The 19,154-nt window shown below is 39.8% G+C and overlaps 2 protein-coding genes across 5 annotated transcripts in view; one reads left to right on the forward strand and one right to left on the reverse strand.

Moving 5' to 3' along the window:
- Positions 1–482: 482 nt before the first annotated feature.
- On the reverse strand, positions 483–4,586 carry LOC103473273 (placenta associated 8). Its single transcript, XM_008423377.2, has 5 exons — positions 4,134–4,586; positions 3,891–3,999; positions 2,761–2,885; positions 1,031–1,139; positions 483–938 (listed from the first exon to the last, which is right to left on the reverse strand). The coding sequence occupies exons 2-4, from the start codon at positions 3,973–3,975 to the stop codon at positions 1,035–1,037; spliced, it is 315 nt and encodes a 104-aa protein (XP_008421599.1). The 5' UTR covers positions 3,976–3,999; positions 4,134–4,586; the 3' UTR covers positions 483–938; positions 1,031–1,034.
- Positions 4,587–8,280: 3,694 nt separating this feature from the next.
- adamts6 (ADAM metallopeptidase with thrombospondin type 1 motif, 6) overlaps positions 8,281–19,154 on the forward strand; it is a 90,439-nt gene continuing 79,565 nt past the window's right edge. The window contains exons 1-3 of one of the 4 annotated variants that reach the window (XM_008423379.2): positions 8,281–8,313; positions 14,684–15,086; positions 16,204–16,568. In XM_008423379.2, coding sequence (XP_008421601.1) covers positions 14,996–15,086; positions 16,204–16,568 — 456 coding nt within the window. In that variant the 5' untranslated portion in view covers positions 8,281–8,313; positions 14,684–14,995. Of the gene's footprint in view, positions 8,314–11,005; positions 11,141–11,994; positions 12,495–14,422; positions 14,481–14,683; positions 15,087–16,203; positions 16,569–19,154 lie in introns of those variants that run through there. The other 3 variants (XM_017307675.1, XM_008423378.2, XM_008423380.2) reach the window with 3 other exon arrangements.

Raw genomic sequence — 19,154 nt, forward strand, 5'->3', positions numbered from 1 at the left:
ACATCAGCCAGACAGCATAGGTACTGAGAAGTGGTCTGTGGTCCCCACCTGCAGAACCACTCCTTTATTGAGTGTGTCTTGCTAATTGCCAATAATTTCCATCTGTTGTCTATTCCATTTGCACAACAGCAGGGGAAATTGATTGTCAATCAGTGTTGCTTCATAAGTGGACAGTTTGATTTCACAGAAGTTTGATTTACTTGGAGTTATATTGTGTTGTTTAAGTGTTCCCTTTATTTTTTTGAGCAGTGTATATTGTATATTAATCTCAGCATTCCTTCTTTAAGTAACAATACATAAGAATAGGATATGGCCATGTTGTGGTTAATTAATTTTGATAACCTGCATTATCAAACTTGGAGGCATATTCAGGGAAACCAGAGAACAAAAAAGTAAGAAAGATGATATTTTGTAAAGCTTTGTAGCTTTACACAAAAAAAGCAAGAGAAAATTTGCAATAAAATAAAAGAGAAACAAGAAAGCAAACTTAAGAGTGTTTATTAAAACTATTTAATTGAAAATCAAGTTTCATTGGTTCCTCTGGAATATGACAACACTTTTACAAGTAGGTGTTGACGTTTGTAAAACTGAGTTTTACATTTTATGTAATGTAAAACTCTTTGCATTTTACAACATAATGTCAAACTATTAGCGGCATATTTTAACGATCACAGGGTTCGTTCCTCCAACATGACCGCATTACATCATAACCCTGGGTGGGACTAATAGCAGGAGATAAACATGGTTTCCCAATGTTGAGCAAAGGTTTGTGGGTAAAGGAAAAACAACAAAGGTGAACGACAAAACGTAAAAAAAAACAAAAAAAAAAAACGATGTCATAAACAGAATCATTTCTTCATCAAGAAAGAGAGAAGGGCTCCTATCAGTCCACCAGTCCGGGGGGGGGTTCCGGCTTCTCCGTCGTCATGACGTCTCATCTATAAGACACAGAGGAAAAACGCAGTTTCGCATCAGTTCAGCCCTCACAATTACGCAAATATCGAAAGGTTTTTGCGCGTGAGACGCTCACCTGTTTAGAAAATGCCCTGCTCCTTTCTGCGGTCAATGTCCCGCTTCAGCTGGCAGGTGGCACACAAGGGGCAGCAGCCCGCAGCCAGGTAATCCTTACACAGAGATCCCTACGAGCACAAAGCAGTCACTATGAGAGGTTGGTTCTCCTGACCGAGCTGATAAAATAAAATAAAAAATGTATGGATGCCAGGAGGAAGTTCAGTTTGTGTGGGCAGAAATATGACTCTAAGCTAGGGTTATAAATTATATGGGCTTTAAACAGGAACTGGAAAACAAAGAGGTTCATGCAGCTTCTACAATTCCTAAAGAAAAAAAATTCAAACACTTAAGACTTTTATCATCCAGTTTTTGGTAGAAAGAGAGAAAAGAGAAAAAATATAAATCATGCAATTATTGAGCAAGTTTTCATTCATCATGCGAATAATTAATTTATTGCTTATTGCGACAGGTCTACGTATTCATGAAAAAAATAAAATAACATTTTTGGGCCACCCCTAAAAATGAGAGCCTTGGGCTACTGTCCAGTTAAGCACTTTCTAAAGTAAGAACAAACGTAGAAACTAGTAGCTGTGATTTCCACCTTTCTTGCATACAAAATGGCAGATAATAAAATAAATATATTATCTTGACTATACAGCTAAACTTCTTGGGGAAATACTGCGAGAACACGATACTTTCAGCACATGGACGTAAAAAGCATGTGGAGGTATAAAGTAACCGTTTTTAGACGCATTTATTGGTTAACAGTTTGTTTAAAATGATGTCACTGTGTGGCCGGATGCCAATGTGGCGACAGTAATGTCCCTCATCTGTCACTCTGCCAAGGCAGCGTGAGAATCACACCTTTGTCATAAAAGTATTGCAGTAATAATACTTAGATGATGTATTAAGTTGCATCTTAAAAAGCTTGTCAGCTTTCTGCCTGCTGCTGTTTGTCAAGTATACAGAGGCGGTTCTGGCATAAATGGTTCCCTGGGCAGGTCCAGCTCTGTGGGCTCCATGCGGTGCTTACACTGTGGGGAGGGACAATTCCCTATTGAATGGAGAGATAATTATTCAACCAACTGTAGGAAGTTGCTGAAATGAAGCTTTGGCGCAAATTCAATCTGGAAGGCTCTTAAGCCTGACCTGCCTCATCAATCAGCGCCTCCCTCTCATCACCCTGGACCTATCAGCGTTGGATCAAGCCTCTCGCTTCAGCCAATCATTGTTTGAGCTCCAGTTGAAAAGGACCTCCTGGCCATGGCCTCCTCCGCTTACCAGCTGCGATCAACCCACCTCCGCCCCATCTCCACCTTCTGCTCCTGGCTCTCAGGTCACATCCTTCTTCGACCGCCGCCACCAGTACAGGCCCCGGGGGGATTACATTCCTATACAGCATCAGGAATGTTTATCGAGCTTATCGAAGTTCCAGCTCGACATCCCCTGCCGGGGCCTGAACGCCAAAGAACTTTAATGTTTATTTGTCATTAAACTTTATTTAATCGCTTTCTTTCTCTGTCTGAGTCTCTCCAGATTGAAAAGATATTTACTTTAACCACCCATGCTCTGAAATAGTAATTTAAATATTAAATTAAATACATTTTGTCAAATAGCTTCTTCCGGGTTCTTTCAGATGGATTTATTTGAACCGTTTTCTAATGCTATGTTTAGTGGGACATTCTTCTCTACCTATTTCTACAGTAGAAGTTGTGAATTCAACTTGGTCTTATTACTTTGGGAGCTCACCCTGATGTTGTATCTGGTTCTGTAGACGGCGCGGATCGGCATGCCGACGCCGCACAGACAGCACTCGTCCATGTCTCTGGCGATGGAGCAGCCGAGACACAGGAAGCAGAAAAACCCGCAGCAACCTTAAGACACAAAGAGTGAAGCCGCATTAAAGGAAACGTTAGGAGATGGTGAGACTTTTTACGCGTTTCAGCTGCGACGTCAGCTCCTGGTGCTCTTTTTGTTTGTCATGCTAAGCTAAATAGCGTTATCTTAGCATAGACGGACTATGGGATAACTGCAAACTACTTAAACTGAAGGAGTTTCACATTTCCATCATTGAATCCACTGTTAGATATTGGCTTTATGTCGAAATATGTCAAGAAAAAAAGCCATTGTAAAAGAAAAAATAAGAACTTCTATGCACTACTTTATTGTAATGATAAACGTATGATAAGGGGCAGAAAACTTAGCACTTGTGGCATGACAAAATATTGAAAAGGTTCAAGAGATATTTCTACTTTTTTGTAGCACCTTCTGATTGCTTTTGCACTGTAAAAAAACGGACGTGGAATTTACATAAAAACTGAAATCGCAACAGAGAAATATTGTAAAGTGGGAAACATAAATGTGGCGTTTAATCTAGAGAAACCTTTTGTAAACTAACAAACAAAATGTTTGTTGTTTTTACTGCAGCAATATGGGAGCATTATCAAATTTATTTCTTAAAACTACAAACGGTGGTGACAGGCAGAAAAATATTGTTATAGTCTTAAAACAATTCTGTTAACATGACATTCAGATACTGGGAAAACTATAGTTTTTGTCATATTAGTCACTTTATGCTGTATTTTTTACATAGAACATTGCTATGGTGAAATTAATATTTAACCTTTGCAGCCTTAACTTCTTATTAATTTACTGCTGTAATTTCAATCACTGTAAATTTAGATATTTCTTAGTAGATTTAATTACTCAGAATCTGTCATTTTCAAAGGAAAACTCTGGAAACCACATGTGTCAGAGTTTTCCTGTAAAAAAAATAACCCTTTTTTTTTTTTACAGTGTAGCGATTGACAAATGCTGAAAATGATCAAAATTTCAAACAATTCATTTTGAAAAAAATAAAAGAGTAGAAAGCTACTTACAGGTTCCACAGTCATCGCAGCAGTCGCACAGATCTGTCTGGAAGTCGGAGGGCTCGTATTTGCCTGGTTGGTTGGTCACAGCCATGGCGACGATGATGAAAACTTCGCTCTGGGGGATGAAGAGAATCCCAAATCACTTAAATCTCCTCCCTCACAGGTCTCCGTAAATCTCTCTTCGCTTCAAGCGTCAAACAGCGTGGAAGCCGTAGTTTCCAGAGAAGCGGTTAGAAGGATGAATCTTACCAGATGTAGATCAGAAGGACGGTGAGTCGGTCTCCTGGGCGACAGGTAGAGAGCAGGAGGCGACGGCGGCCTTTATAAACAAACAAAGGTGGCCGACTGGAGCCACGTATGTGTAACGCCCGTCCAATCGTGACGACAGGTTTCTGGAAAACAGATTGTTAAACACACCTATACACACCCCACAGTGAGGCAATAAACCTCAGTGGTGAGGCTGTTTCCTTTGCTTGTTTTTAAACCTGCGTCTTTTTCAGGAAACATTTACAGCACATGTGATGTTCGATGTTGGATACGACGGCATCAAATTGAAGTAAGATGTGAGACAAATCCTGGAAGGAAGTTTGAAGGTGTGTGAAAAAGATTAAAAATAAATTCATGTTCTACTAGAAATGCAGTATCTGACACATTATATGTTTAGAGAGAGGCAAATATTGAACATGAGTACATTTGGTAAAAGGAGAATGTCACCTGAACAATTGTTCAAATCTATATGTAATATTTCATATTCATAGATGTCTTTCCTCTTATGCTTTTGTCAGATGCCATTAAAAAAACATATAAAGACAACATAATTTTCCTTCCAAAAATACTCAATTTGCCTATCAAAAACCTGCGTGTTATAGAATTTCTTCACATAAACTACAAGTGTTTTAAAAATACATTATAAAAAGACTGAAAAAAGAAAGAGAAAGGTATATGGAAACATATGCTGACATGATTTTCTTGTATAGCACACTCAAAAACATGAACTGAAGATGATTTAAAGCTGAATGTTTCCACGTTTTTCTCCATTTCCTTTCCGTACCCTCTTTACCCTCCAACAATAAAAGTAGATAAATAATTCCTTTTCTTTTGTCTCTTTTTTTGTCAACCCCATTGTTATTGACTTCGCAACTGTTGCTATTTTTCACGACTTTTCAGACTAAAGTATCGGTATCGACTGAAATCGGAATCAATCGGCAGGTCAGGCTTTTTAAAGATCGCCGCTCAGCCAAAAAACTGCCATTGGCGCGCCGCGGCAAACGTGAAAACAAAGCATGCAATGAAAACAAACAAGTATCAATAATTGTGCCACTGCTGATTTTGTTAAAAAATATATATATAACTATATGTTAAACCCCCACTCCCACCGCTGCCACCAAATAAATGTTTGGACATGTGTTTTATGTGAAACCAAACTCATATTCAAGGACTTTGAGAGCTGCGTTAATAACGACCCGCCCTTTAGCACTGATGGGATTAATGTCAAACAACATAAAATCTATGCATTATTAATGACAGACTGATTGCACGCCATAAGCACCTTATCTTGTATGAGTTGCACAAGTTGGTGGACAGTTTGAATTTTATGGACCCTGGTTGCAGGAAGCCAGATTAGATTATGACTGACCTGGACTGACTCAGCTGGGTGTTGGCCCTGCTCCAACACAAAGAGTGAGAAGGATCGGTTTTAAGTAGCTGAAATAAGAGGATATTTTTATACTCACTTTTATTGTTTTACTTTAATTGACTCAATAAATAATGATTATAAGATGGGGAAACAGTGGTTTTCACACTTTTTGCACCATGAGCCAAAATTGTAGGAGTGCAAAACAGTTTTAAAAAGTGACAACGTAAAATTATTTGCAATTTATTTTCTGTATTTTTTTTAAGCAACTGCATGTGTAATTCCATAAAGCTGAACTATAATGCTGCTTCTACCAGATTAGGATAGACCTATAGGCAATGCAAAACATTATCATTGTATTTTTCTTTTACACAAAATCCCTTAGAAATCAGATTTTAGTGTGTTCTATTCTGAGCTTTCAAAATTAGCTTTTAGGTTCCCTTGTCTCTTTAAATCCAGCTGCTGCTGACCACGTCCCCCGCCCCTTCTCAACTCAATGTTTACACTCCAGTGAAAATGGCTGCAAACAGATGTCCAATTACACAACTGGACATCTTTGAAAAGCAGAAGCGGAACCAACATGAATGCGGGAAGTGGTTTCTGGATGGTAGGTCAACAACAAAACACTTGTCTGTCTTACAGCAGTCATTGTACAACACATACAGCCATAAAGCCAGCTCACCAAACATGCTGGAGCTCAGCTTGGGTTGCTAGGTAACGATGCAGGCGCTTTCGATTGTGGCTCAACAATCCTGAGGATTTTTTAAATGGCTTGTTTTTCAGTCACCAAAAAATTTCGAAGCTTTTAGAAGCATTTGAGATCCAAATGGAAGTGTAAAAACGCAGAAGATGTAAATTTTTGTAATAGGTCCCCTTTAAAAACTATACATACCTTCGAACTTGTCCATAATTTGTTGCATTATATATTTCATATTACAACCACAAAATCTATGTCTTTTATTGAAATTTTACGTAACAGAACAACATACATAAGCACTCAGTTGTGTAGCTGAAGGGAACTGATGCATAGTTTTCAAATTTCTTTGTAATACCCTTTAGATCTGAACTTCAACTAGGCCATTCGGAAACATAAACAGGCTTCAGTCTAAGCAATGAATGTGTAGCGCTGACTATTTAGAAGAGGTGTGCCTCTGGAACAGAAAATGGCTTTTTGGATTGTAAAGGTTGATGAAAAACATCCACCATAATAATAAAAAAGTCTTACTCCAGGTTTTCTTACAGGATTTCTAGCAACATAATGTTGCCACCACCAGTGTGGGGACAGAGTGCTTAGTGTTGTATTTCTCTTTCTGCAGAAAGAACTTTGCACGTTAGCCAAAAAGCTTGGTTTGGCTCCCATCGGAACAGGTTATTTATTCATTTCACAAACAAAAAAATATGGATCTTTAAATGACCAACAATTGAACATTGAGCCACTGCAAAAGTCGACAGAAAGAGGCTGCTGCACCTCAGAAAATACAAGAACACTGCTTAAAAAAACAGACATGAGGTATAACACTATTGCTCAATACTGTTTAAACAGTAAAAGTTATACTTTTATAACTTTACAGAGTGAAACGTACAGAGTGAAACATTCCACTCTGTACCGACATCCCAACGCCATAAACCTCGAAGCGGACGCACTAGCGCCACACCTTGACCCTTTTTATTTTATTTTTTTACAACCGCAGATATATTTGCGTATACATTGCTTTCCTTCATGTGCCTCTTCCAACAGTTTTCTGAGCCTTCGGGTTTCTAAATGCCGTGCTGCGCTCCGTTTTGCACACAAGGTGGCGCTGCTTCCCCATGAAACCAACCGAGCCCCCCCCCCCATCCCCCCGGTCTTTCTGCGTTATGAGCTCACATAATAACGACCTGGCTGTAATGATATGGGCTCCCGACATAATGAGCAGCTGTAACTGAAACTCAGGAAGGGGCATGATTTTCAATTTCCGACAGAATAAAGATAGACGCGCTCCAAATGACTCTGAACAGGGCTGTCTGTCATTAGGCTGCAGCTCCAGCTCAGGCAGCGGCTTCTCAAACGTGGGGCTTGGCGAGGACGAGCACAGCGGCTCCAAACGGGAACGCGCAGGTCCACGTGCGTTTTAAGCAGCAGAATGTTGAGATCTAAAACAAAATTATACTCCCATTTATCTCACTGTTGCTAAGACAGACTTCAATACAAACCGGGCAAAACATACTGTTATTTTCTTCTTTAATCATTAGTTGGTATTAACAGTTTAATCTCTTACTCAAATAGTGAGATTCCTTCAAATGGCCACATGATCAGCTTAAGACGTCAGTGTGTAGACAGTATCAAAATGTTTCCATCAAGTTTTTTCTTCTTCTTTGTAATATCTTGGGGACCGTAGCTGAAATTGTAAATACTACATTCAAATTTAGATTTTTGTAAAAATTAAAAAGAAAAAAAAAAGACAAAACAGTGATGTCAGATTTTCTGCCAAGTTATCACATTATTGGCAGCCCACGTAGCCACACCCTTCCTACGCTATTCGATTCAAATCTCGCTTCGCAACTTGATCTAGGCTTTCTCCCATTAACTCCGGAGTTAATGGGAATTTCTTGAACAGGAGGAGAAGTTGGGAACGACGTCGTCAATTTTCTGTGATGTTTTACAATCCTAATGTGCCTGGAGTTTTAACAATGGCAGCGGAGGAAGTGAACGAATCCATGTTGACCAAGCTTCCAAATATAATTAAAGTTGACAACCGAGTTGTTCGGCTTCTTTCTTTGCACTGGAGGAGGGGTTTACAGCGCAGGCAACTTCGGGTAAGCTTCATATCATCGGACTGGGGCATTACAGATGTCAGGGGCAAATCCTAGAAATCGTTTCTCATTGGTCGAGACCCTCTGCACGAAACAAAGCGTAGAACATGATACTGATTTTTTTTTACCAGGCTACATTATCACTGGATTTTTGTTCATTTTGTGCTTTGATTATCTAAGAAAAATTGAATTTCTTCACATTCTGATAACCTGAAGAATCGCAGCAATACTGTATATCTGTGACAATTTCACTGACTTGTTTTTTTTTGCTATTGTAAATGTTCTTAAGCATTTGTCTTATTTGTAAGTGAGCGAAACGTGTAGGCTCTTCAGTTCATCCAGTTGACCAGCAGAGTGCAGGTGGTGGAGGGACAAACCATCTTTAAGCTCCAAACATCTTAACTTCTTAGCAAAACTGTCACTTTGGGGCTTCCACTGGCATTCTCAATAAAAAAAACTCGAACCATTAAAATGGCATGATGGGAAATTTGACCGTTTTCAAATCAAGCAAAGCTTTTTGAACTCTTGATATACCTTTGCAGCTGTTATTGGCTGAATAATGGCTCTCAATGTGGTTGGTTCAGTTCCCGCATTGTAGAAAAGCCTTTGTAACACTTTCAAGACTGAAATCAATGTTGATGATTTTATTTCTTCTGTTCTTGAAGTTCTTCAGATCAGGACATGAAGTGTTGCTTTTTGAGATTTTTCAGTAAAATTCATGCGGTTAGACAGGTTCTGTTTCAGTGATTTCTAAACTTCAGATTGTGTTTTATCACTGGGCCAGGTTGGTTTGGATAGACTTTTCCCCTGTGATCAAAGTCATAATTAAAAATCTGAAACACTGAAGTGTAACGAAACTGAATGCAAGAGGAAAAGTAATTTGTCCAAAAACTGTTACGTAAATCCAATGTTACTCTCATTTGAGAATCTCTGTGAACTAGTTCCACAGCATTTATTTCGACGGTCCTCAGAAATGAGTTAGAACCAAACGTAGAGTAAAATATCAAAACCAAGTTGTTGACAATAAGACACCAGAAGAAGCCTCATCATTGTTTACCAGCCACCATTTTGAAGTAACTAATGACCTGAAAAAGAAGATTGAATATGTAATAATTAGATGGTAAAAATATTTTTAGTGTCAGTGGGTTTGAGGTAAAGACTGTAGGAGACTTTGTAAAAGACGTTTCTTCAGTTAAGATAACGTTAGTCTTTTATTTGCTAAGTAGTTAGCACAAGTAGTTGCTAGCTATGTTCTATGTTCACACTTTGGCCAAAAGATTTGGCCAAAAAGTTGGTTTAGACAAACCAAGAAGCTATAACTTTTTTCTATTTAAAATTTGGAACAATTGTAGTTTGAAAATTGGGATTGTATTAATATAATAATGTAAGTTTGTTTGAAATATAGATCCAAAGAGGAGGATAAAATATTATTTTCTATTGTTATATGTCAATATAAAATAATGAGTTCATCATGTGGTCAACAAAAGTCTTATTAGATTGTCTGATTTTTTTTAAATCTGGTCATGTTTAATGCACAACTAAACTGAAGACAGAATAATTAATTTGAACCCAAATATTACTTTTATTCAGGAATTCAAGTTACCGTCGATTCTTTTCAACTCAGGTCTTTTGACCTCAGATTGAAAATCTAGCACAGTTAGGACCTCAATTGAATCAATGGGTTGGTTTAACCCTACTGAACTAAATCAATTAAGGACCAAGGACTGGCTTAGAAAACAAAATAGAGTAGATTGTTTTCAATTCAGCATGTGCTATAGTATATAAATATCTCCAAAATCCTAATTTAAATGAATCTGCTCAGTCTCCAAAATTTTTAATTTGGGTTTTAAGTAAAACAACCAGGAGTTTACAAATGAAAAACCAACATCTAAGGCACTGCAGACCTTACCTGCATTGGTTATGGTTCATGATTCAAAAAGGAAGAAGAAAGAAAGACGGGGGGGGGGGGGGGGGGGGGGGGGGGGGGGGTTGGGGCGAACTGCCACAACAAGAGGGTTGTAAGGCAAAAACCACCACTGACCAAAAACACTTGCAAGCTCATCTCACATTTTTCCTAAATATGTTAATGATCCCCAAGACTATAATGAGGCATGGTGAGGTAAAAGCGGATTATGTGGATTTGTTTTTGGAAGGTGTGCATCTCATTACATCTGGGTTAACATTGCCAAACATGGTGGTGGTAATCATGAACTTGGTATTCTAGCAGAAAACCCTGAAGGAGAGAATCCTGCCATGGGTTTATGACCATAAGGCAAGGTCTGGACTGAAATCCAATTGAGATGTTTTGGCATGACCTTAAATAGGTGTTTCTTGCTTGAACATCCTCCAATGCGGCTGTATTAAAATAATTCTGAGAAAAGTGTGAAAAGTTCCTTCACATAGATGCAAAAGTCTAATTTTGCATCTATGTAATTGCCAGCTATCTAAAATGCTTGATGGTAGCTTTAAGCACTATGGTTGGTACTAGGGATTCAACCAATTAATCTACTGACCATTAATTGTCAATTAATGGTTTATTAGATTAAAATTAGTTTACCTAATGTCTGCTTAGATTTTTTTCTAGTGTTTTAGTTTGGCCGCCATCCAGCAGAGGGTGCTGGTGGTCATCCTTAATCGGAGCCGTACAGAAACAAAGATGGCGGAGCCACACCTGAACGGGAAAGAACAGCCCAGAAGGAGTCTGCTGTGGGATAGAAAATGCGCTTAATGTGGTTCTGTTTCGAAATGTAGCTACACGAAAAGTTCACCTTAATAGCGCTAATTCAGTCGCGTCAACTTCTCATTCAAAACTGACTGATGTGATACAAAGGTAAGATAAATAAAGCAGAAAAATAGTAACATGGTGGAGAAAAGAAAATGCTTTTTTAAGCACGGGCTGTCGTGAATTAATGCACTTCTTGGTGTGTAAAGTTTTAACTCCTTCAGAGCAAACAGTATCTCTGTACGTCTGTGTTAATGGAGGATTAAGAGAGTCACACATTTCATTATTTTCATCTTTTATTTTTCTATATTCAGCAACGTAAGAGGTTCATATTTTATTTTATATAAATATGTCCTCGTTTAATAATGTGAGAAAACCATAATGTTCAGTGTGCAATACTGCTGACACAAAATAATGTAAAAAATTAAGGTTTTTATTTAAATTAAGCATATCATGAAAAATGTAGCCCTTTTATATGAAAGACTGTTGGCGCTCTTGATAGAGTAAACTCAGGTTTTTAAGAAAATGGCCGCATATCAATGAATTGTTAGTTGATAAGATAAATTAACTCCAGATTAACTTATTAATAACTAGTCGGTGCAATAGCTTATCGGGCTCATGGGCAATTTAGCTTCCAGGTTGATTTGAATAGATGTTCCCATAATAAATGAAAATTTCGTTTCAAATCCCAATTTTGTTATATTTGACTGATATTAAAACGATGAATGTGAAATATGTAAACGTACGTTGTTACCACAGAGCACCGTGCAACTTCCCGAAGCCTCCCCAGTTGGGGATGTGAGTTTTCTCCGTGAGGGCTTCAAAGAGCTCAAGTGTTATTTCAGGCCAGCACTGATAGACATGCGCACAGCTGATGGAAGAGAGGCACATCTGCACTGACGTCACCACCCACCCCCTCCGTTTATGCAAAAAAAAAAAAAAAAAAACAGCCGTCCTGGACATACCCGGTCCTCTGCGCAGTGGGGAGAAGCAGCCTCCCAGCCAACTTTTGCTGCTGTTTGATGCACTTTCCCCCCCCCCCCCTCTCCTCCTCTCTCTCCTTTCCTTCTCTATCCAAACCTTCCATAGCTACGCTGAGCCACAAGCATGAACACAAAGTCCAGATTATAAAGGAGAGTAGATAGACTTTAAATGGACCCTTCTGTTGGAGGTCCAATACTTCTCTAAAAAAAAAAAAAAAAAAAAACCTGAATAGAACTTTTTTTTCTTGTAGTTTTTTGCGGGTGTCCCCACGGGCTGAGGGGGGAGAACTCACACTGCAGATCCAGCAGAGGATGGGAGAATTCAAAAAGGAGATGAGAAGAGCATAGTGGAGGAAGTTTGTGTGCTGAACTTTAAAAAAGAAAAAAAAAAAAAGAAGAAGAAGAAGAAGGGCTGGAGACTTTTGAGCCGAGCTTCACTTTGCACACTCGGACCGGAGCTGACAATGAGGATGGGCATGGTAAATCTCTTCCCCACACTCCTCTCTCTCACCTCTCAGGGAGCAGGTCGGTATCTTCGCGCTGCGTTTCTCGGTGCGTGCAGTTAAATCCTCTCAGGCTGGGTTTTTTTTTTTTTTGCACAGCCGCATTTACATACAGCCTCAGTTTATTTCGGGCGACGCGAGTTGAAGCCTGGGGGGAGTTCTGGGAGCCGGTTGCATGGAAATAAACGCATCGTTTTACGCACAGGTTATTTTTTTCTCCTTTTATGTTTGCAGAGTGTGAAGTTCCGCAGGTTGGCCGTATGCAAACTTTGAAGATCTCCATGTTGCATGCAGTAAATAATTAGAATGTTAATCATAATTAATAACAAGCGGCGCGGTTTATTTTGATTTGCTGGGGCTCCCGGAGGGTTGCGTTTGAGGTACCGGTGTAATGCATGCGGGCCGGCTGCCAGCTGTCTGGGTCAGAGTGGCCAAGTAGGCTGCGCTCTGTCTGGACCGCTGGAGCTCCACAGCTGGGGGAAATACACTCATAACCCGCGATGTTCTCCGAGTCACTTTCGCCGCACTTCTCCCCCCCACCACCACTTCTCTTCTTTTTTTCTTCTATCACCGGACGTGTCCCCGCGTCAGAAATCATCGACGTGCAGAAATTCGATCATGCCCGACTTTTTTGGGATTCACGCGCGCCTTTCAACACGTCACAAATCCTCCGGTTTTTAAGTCCCACCTAGTCGGTCATTAAACTGTCATCAATGCGTGATTAATAAGACGCAAAAAGTAAAGTGAAGAATCTGTCGAGGAACCTGTTGAAACTGGGACACGCGTTTGGGTTGTGCCTTCATTCGTTTGCCCTGAGCTTTGGGTTGTTTTAGCTGAAGATGAGGTGAAGCAAAACTTTCTGTTTACCCAGTATACAGTGGTGGTTCTCACACAGCGGTGCCCTGCCTCGCCACCTACAAGTCAGTAGTTTTCTGAACCATATTTCGTTTGCCTCTCTTTCAGGGTATGTCTTTACCAGCCCAAGCTCGGTAAGTTTGGGTGATGAGCTTCAGCGAACATCAGTCTAAAGCCATCCCATTGTAAGGTCTTGCTGTTTTTGCTTATTGAATGTGAGGCAGTATGTAGACTGATCTCCTAATTCCAAATAGACCCCCATCAATTTTCCTTCCAGAGGAACAGCATCCCCGCAGGATGACGTTTCCGCCACCGTGCTTCACAGAGAACATGTTCTGCTTGACGGACTGCGTTAGGCACAGCATTTTACAGGCAGGGGAGAAAGTTTCATTTGGTCTCATCTTTGTCACCTACATGGCTTTTGGCTACCTTTCAAACAGGACTTCCTAAATCATCCTTTTAAAAAATAACTTTCTTCTTGCCACTCCAGGTCAGATTGTGGGCTAATAATTCCCCTTTCAGTTGCTTCCTCAACCAGACCTCTGGATCATTTCCAAAATACAGTCAGTTTAGATTGACAGCTATGTCGAGGTAGGTTTGCCATATTCCTTGGACTAAATTGTAATTTGTGTGATCTTCGTAGCTTGAGATATTGTTTTATGACCTGTGTTCATTGCTCTGCACGAGGCTGCTTGTTCACAAGGTTCTCTAAAACCTCTTCTCCATTGAGTCTCACTCTAGCTAGTTAATGTCTGATTCAGTTCTAGCCCAGTTGGTGGGAATGTGTGTGAAGGTCAATGAGTCCACAGAAACTATCATCAGTGCTCTGATTATGTCAATTGCCGGTTTCTCCAAAATCTCTTGGTATATTTGTTCATTGCGGTGTTACCCTGTCCAGTTGAGGCAGACAGCATCAACTGGATAATTGATAAAAACGTTTCAATCTCAAGGTCTGACCGTGGAATTATTGATTTTGCATCTAATAATCTCCCCAAACACTATGGTCTTATTACAGGTTGACAATGGCGGCTGAGACGTTGTTCATAAATCCACTGACCAATCAACGAATGCAGTCAATCAAATCGCTTGTGCGCAATACTCGGCTAGGTCCGTCTGCTGATTCCAAAAAAATGGGGTAGATCAATACAGTATCTACAAATGCAGACAAATCTGGCTGGTCATTTCAAACTAAAATGTGCTTTTAAATTTTGCATTTTTTTAAACCAAATATTCAGATACATGAAGAACAGGTTGATTTCAAAAGCAATAGTTCTGACATACTGTAAAACCCAGTCTGATGTTCTTCACAGGAACGCAGATGGGTCAGTCAGGCCAGGCGTCCGAGACAGAGCCTCTGATTTCTCGACTTCTACCTGAGACCGATGGAGGACGGCGTTTTCCCCTGAGCTGCTGACATGCATTCAGAGGCCTGTGAGATGTGGACCGGCTCGCCTTCGAGGGAAATCTGAGACCTTGAATGAGCCGCGGGACACAGGCGGGAGCGTTTCAGTGAAGAAGAGAAACCATGGACCTGTTACGGCGCGGCGCCAGACTGACTTTGCGCTTCTAACCCGACTGTAGCGCCCTCTAGCCGCACCCCATGTCACAGCCTTCCTCGAATTATGGAAATTTTGTGGAAGACGCTGACTTGGACACTGAGCCTCGTGGTGATGGCAGCTTCAGAATTTCAAAGACTTTCTCACAGCTCTCAAGGTAGGACATCACCGTAAAACTTAATTAGTTCTCCATACTTTAGGAATATATGCAAACTCGCTGCCTCAAAGTTGTTTAGTTTTCATTAAGTTAACTGATTGAGTGATATTAACTTGTGTAAATTTACTAAGAGTAACTTAAGCCAACTTAATAAATCTATGTTGTAATTATTTAAACGGCACCTGAAGCTGATTTTTTTTGTATATCATCACCTTCCTAAATTTTATTTTTGCCTAAATCATCTTTTTGCAATAATCCCCACTGATTTTTTTTGTCCAAAATCCCCAGCCTTTCACATTACTTTAGATTAACTAAAATAATTTTTAAAAAGTTTTCACATCAGGAGGCTCGTTTTATTTAAAGAGGCACAATGTACCATTTTGTAGTACAATCAACAAACTATGTCACCTTCAGTAGTTATAAAAATGATATATTCAAGTATGACTTAAAAGAATGTAACTTAAAGCCTTGAAATTGGGTCTCTGTCTCTTTAAAACCTCCTGCTCTTTCTGAAATTCTGACTTCAGGAAGTCATCACAACATCTCTCCTCTGTTAACCCCTTAGCAATGGTTTTACCAGCATTGCACTGAGACGAAGCTCGCATAATGAGTTCAGCAGATATGCACTTCTGCTAGGTGTTTGCTAACTGCTGCTGGCTAGTCTGAAGGAGCTTGGTGGGGCGCAGCGGGGCAGGGGTTCTCTGTGAGGTGGAAGCTTGGAAACTGCAGCTCCTCTTTGAGGCGTTTTGCACAGCTGAATGGTTTCCATGGGAAATTAAAGAATTTCTCAAACATGCAGGAGAAAAACCCAAGGTATTGTTTTGATGAGGGAATAACATTATGACATGATGCAACTCAATCTAAAAAAAAAAAAGAAAAATCAATTTTGCATAATACTGCCCCTTTCAATTAAGCACTTGTTATAACTAGGTAGAGACATAAGATAAATCCACTTCATATATTCAACTGAAGTCAACATTGTAATTCACCATGCACCCCAAAATTCACTAGTTTTTTCAGTTAAACACGGTGTTTTGGTGTACGGTGTGGGACAATTTGTAAAATACCCCCAACTGATTCATCTTTTCGCTCTTCTTCTCTCGCGTTCCTGTGAAAGAGGAGTTCCTGTCTTACCTGCAGCACTACCAGCTGACCGTCCCGGTGCGGGTGGACGAGAACGGGAACTTCCTGAGCTACACCGTGAAGCAACAGCGGCAGGGCCGGCGGAGACGGGCGCTGGCCGACCCCGCCGCCGACCCGCCGGGCTCCCGGATCTTCTACAGGCTGTCGGCGTACGGGAAGCACTTCCACCTGAACCTGACGCTTAACAACAACCTGGTGTCGAAGCATTTCACGGTGGAGTACTGGGGCAAAGAGGGGCCCGAGTGGCGTCACGACGTGCTGGACCACTGCCACTATGTGGGCTCCCTGCGAAGCCAGCATAGCACGACCCGAGTGGCGCTCAGCAACTGCAAGGGCCTGGTGAGTACGACGTGCGCCTCAGATCCAACGAGACGATTCACGCCGCTCACCTCAGACAAACCCTCACATAAACGTCAGATAACTCACACATGCTACCGCCGCCACCGCTGCTGCTGCTCAGCTGGAGGATCCCGCTGGTTGTCTTGGCTCTTTTCCACCTGGCAGGCCGAGTCTGCTGGCAGCTCAGAGTGAGGTCATGCTCATGTAGGAGAATCAAACAATGTCTGCGATCTGGGAATGTGACGCCTCAGCAGCCCGGCTCACGTTCCTCTGGTTGTCACGTTAAGCTCAACGTGCACAGACGAGCGCTCTCTGTTTTACCACGCCTCGCAGAAAAGCCCGTCGCATTTCTTCATCACAGATGTTGGCGTGTTTTATTAAGATTCAACGTGCCAGACAAACGCAGAGACTGTTAGGTTTCCTCCATGCGTATTGTGCTATTTTTTGCATTTAGGTCTGATTGTTTCTGACCAGAGTATTTCCTTACAATTTTTACTATTTGAGTTATTGTCAATTTCTGAAGGTTGTTGGCTGCTCTGGATTTTATTTTGGGGTATTAGATTAATAAGGGTGGACGAAACAAAATCATATCTGGTTTCTTTACATACTAGTTGAATGCTAACTGTTAGCTTAACAGACTGCACTTAAAATTCTCGATGTTGGCTAATCATATTTTAATCTAAAACTATACATCAACAGAATAAATGTTTTCAGTTCAAAAACCCTTTTTTGCTACTAAATGATTGAATAAATACATATAAAAGTTTCATATTTATTGTTTTCAATCTACTATTTGGGTTATTAAACCATCAGACTGGAACAAAGTGATATTTTATCCACTCAGCTTTCAACTTGATCATAAAACTTTGAAAAATAATTCTCGAGAAATGTGAGCTGTGGACGCTGACATTAGTATTCATGACATTTGAATTGAAATAATAAAAATGGACATCAGGATTGCCAACAAAAATGTTGGCAATCCTGATGTAAAATGAGAGACGTTTATTCTGATTTCACGTCAGACAGTGTAAAAAATTTTAAAAATTTTTTATACAGTGTATGTCCCCTTCTGGTTTCAGCTTTATGTATATGTACAGTACAGGCTGTACATATACATAGTTTAGCTGATCTTTACTTCTTTACCTGGGTCGTCGTCATACAGACCTTTGAGAAACAAGACAAAGTACTCCTTTGCACAAAAAGTAATTTGTTTCTTAAACAAACTTTGAAGCAAAACATTTTTTGAAAAGTATTTTTTATGTTTTACTAATATGTTTTTTTTTTTTACATTCTTAACAGTATACATTTGCATATTTAATCAAGAAAGACCCATAGAGGTTTAAAATCTCATTGGACAAAACAGACATTGACCTTGCAAGTAAACTTTTACTGAACATTTTAAGATATAAGTAAAGAACAAATAATTAAAAATGACAAACATCCATCCAAACAGACACTCCTTTGACATAATTTTGTTATCTTTTGAGACACCGATCTCATTTCATTTAAAGGAGAAGCGTCAGGAAAAATCAACTTTTTTGAGCTTTTCATCTTGTTATAATCTTATCCCCTCATCAAAAACATATCTGGAGAGTTCATTCATGTTTGAGAAAGCCTTTACTCTAATCTCCCATGGCAACCAGTCAGCTGTGCAAAATGCCTGGGTGGACTGAACTCCGCCTTCAACAAAGTTTCTCTTCGCTCCTTCAGACTAGCCAGCAACAATTGGCAAATACTTGGTGTAATTGGGGACTTATTATAGGAGCTACTTCTGAGTGCAATGCTGGTAAAAACGTTGCTAAAGGATTAATAGAGGAGCCATGTTGTGATGACTTCCTGGAGGCGGAGTTTCAGAAAGAGCAGGAGCTTCTTAAAGGGCCAGATGATCAATCTTAACACGTTAAATCAGGATATCAAATTTCTTTGATTTATACAGCATTTTTATAACAACTGAAGGTAACATTCATACTTGATTGTGCTATAAAATGACACTATGTGCATAGAAAACACCTTTTCTCGCTTTTAAAGGAGAATCTGTTGAGTCATTTTCACCGAATTTTTGAATGGTGATTTTTGTGCTTTGTCTTTTCTTTGTAAATCAGTACAGATAGCTTAACATCCCAATAACGTATCTGTTCAATTCAATTAATACTTTATTTGTACTTTTTAAAACAACATATTATTATTATTATTATTATCCTTTATTAATTTTTCTTTTTTACAAGAACTCAATATTTTGTGCTAGTCACATAAAATTCTAATAAAATGAATGTAAGTTAGTGGTTCTAATGTGACAAAATAGTTATGAAAAAAACCCTCCAAGGGATATTAATAGTTATGCAAGGCACTGTAAAACAAACTTTTAGAAGCACTAATAAAGTGTCTAATTATCCTGTCTGGGCTTTTAGTCATCCAGAGACTTTGTGACTGTCCAGCGTCTCCCTGCTAATCAAGAACTTGGACGAGGTTTTAATAGCTGCTATCCCTCCGTGCTTCGAGTAACTCTAAAGAAGGAAGAAAGGGCCCAGCTTCTTATTGGCAACCAGAATCATGCAGCGCAAACATGTGGCCAAATGTGTTGGCAAG

The sequence above is a fragment of the Poecilia reticulata genome, linkage group LG12 (genome assembly GCF_000633615.1).
Source record: "Poecilia reticulata strain Guanapo linkage group LG12, Guppy_female_1.0+MT, whole genome shotgun sequence".
NCBI lineage: Eukaryota > Metazoa > Chordata > Actinopteri > Cyprinodontiformes > Poeciliidae > Poecilia > Poecilia reticulata.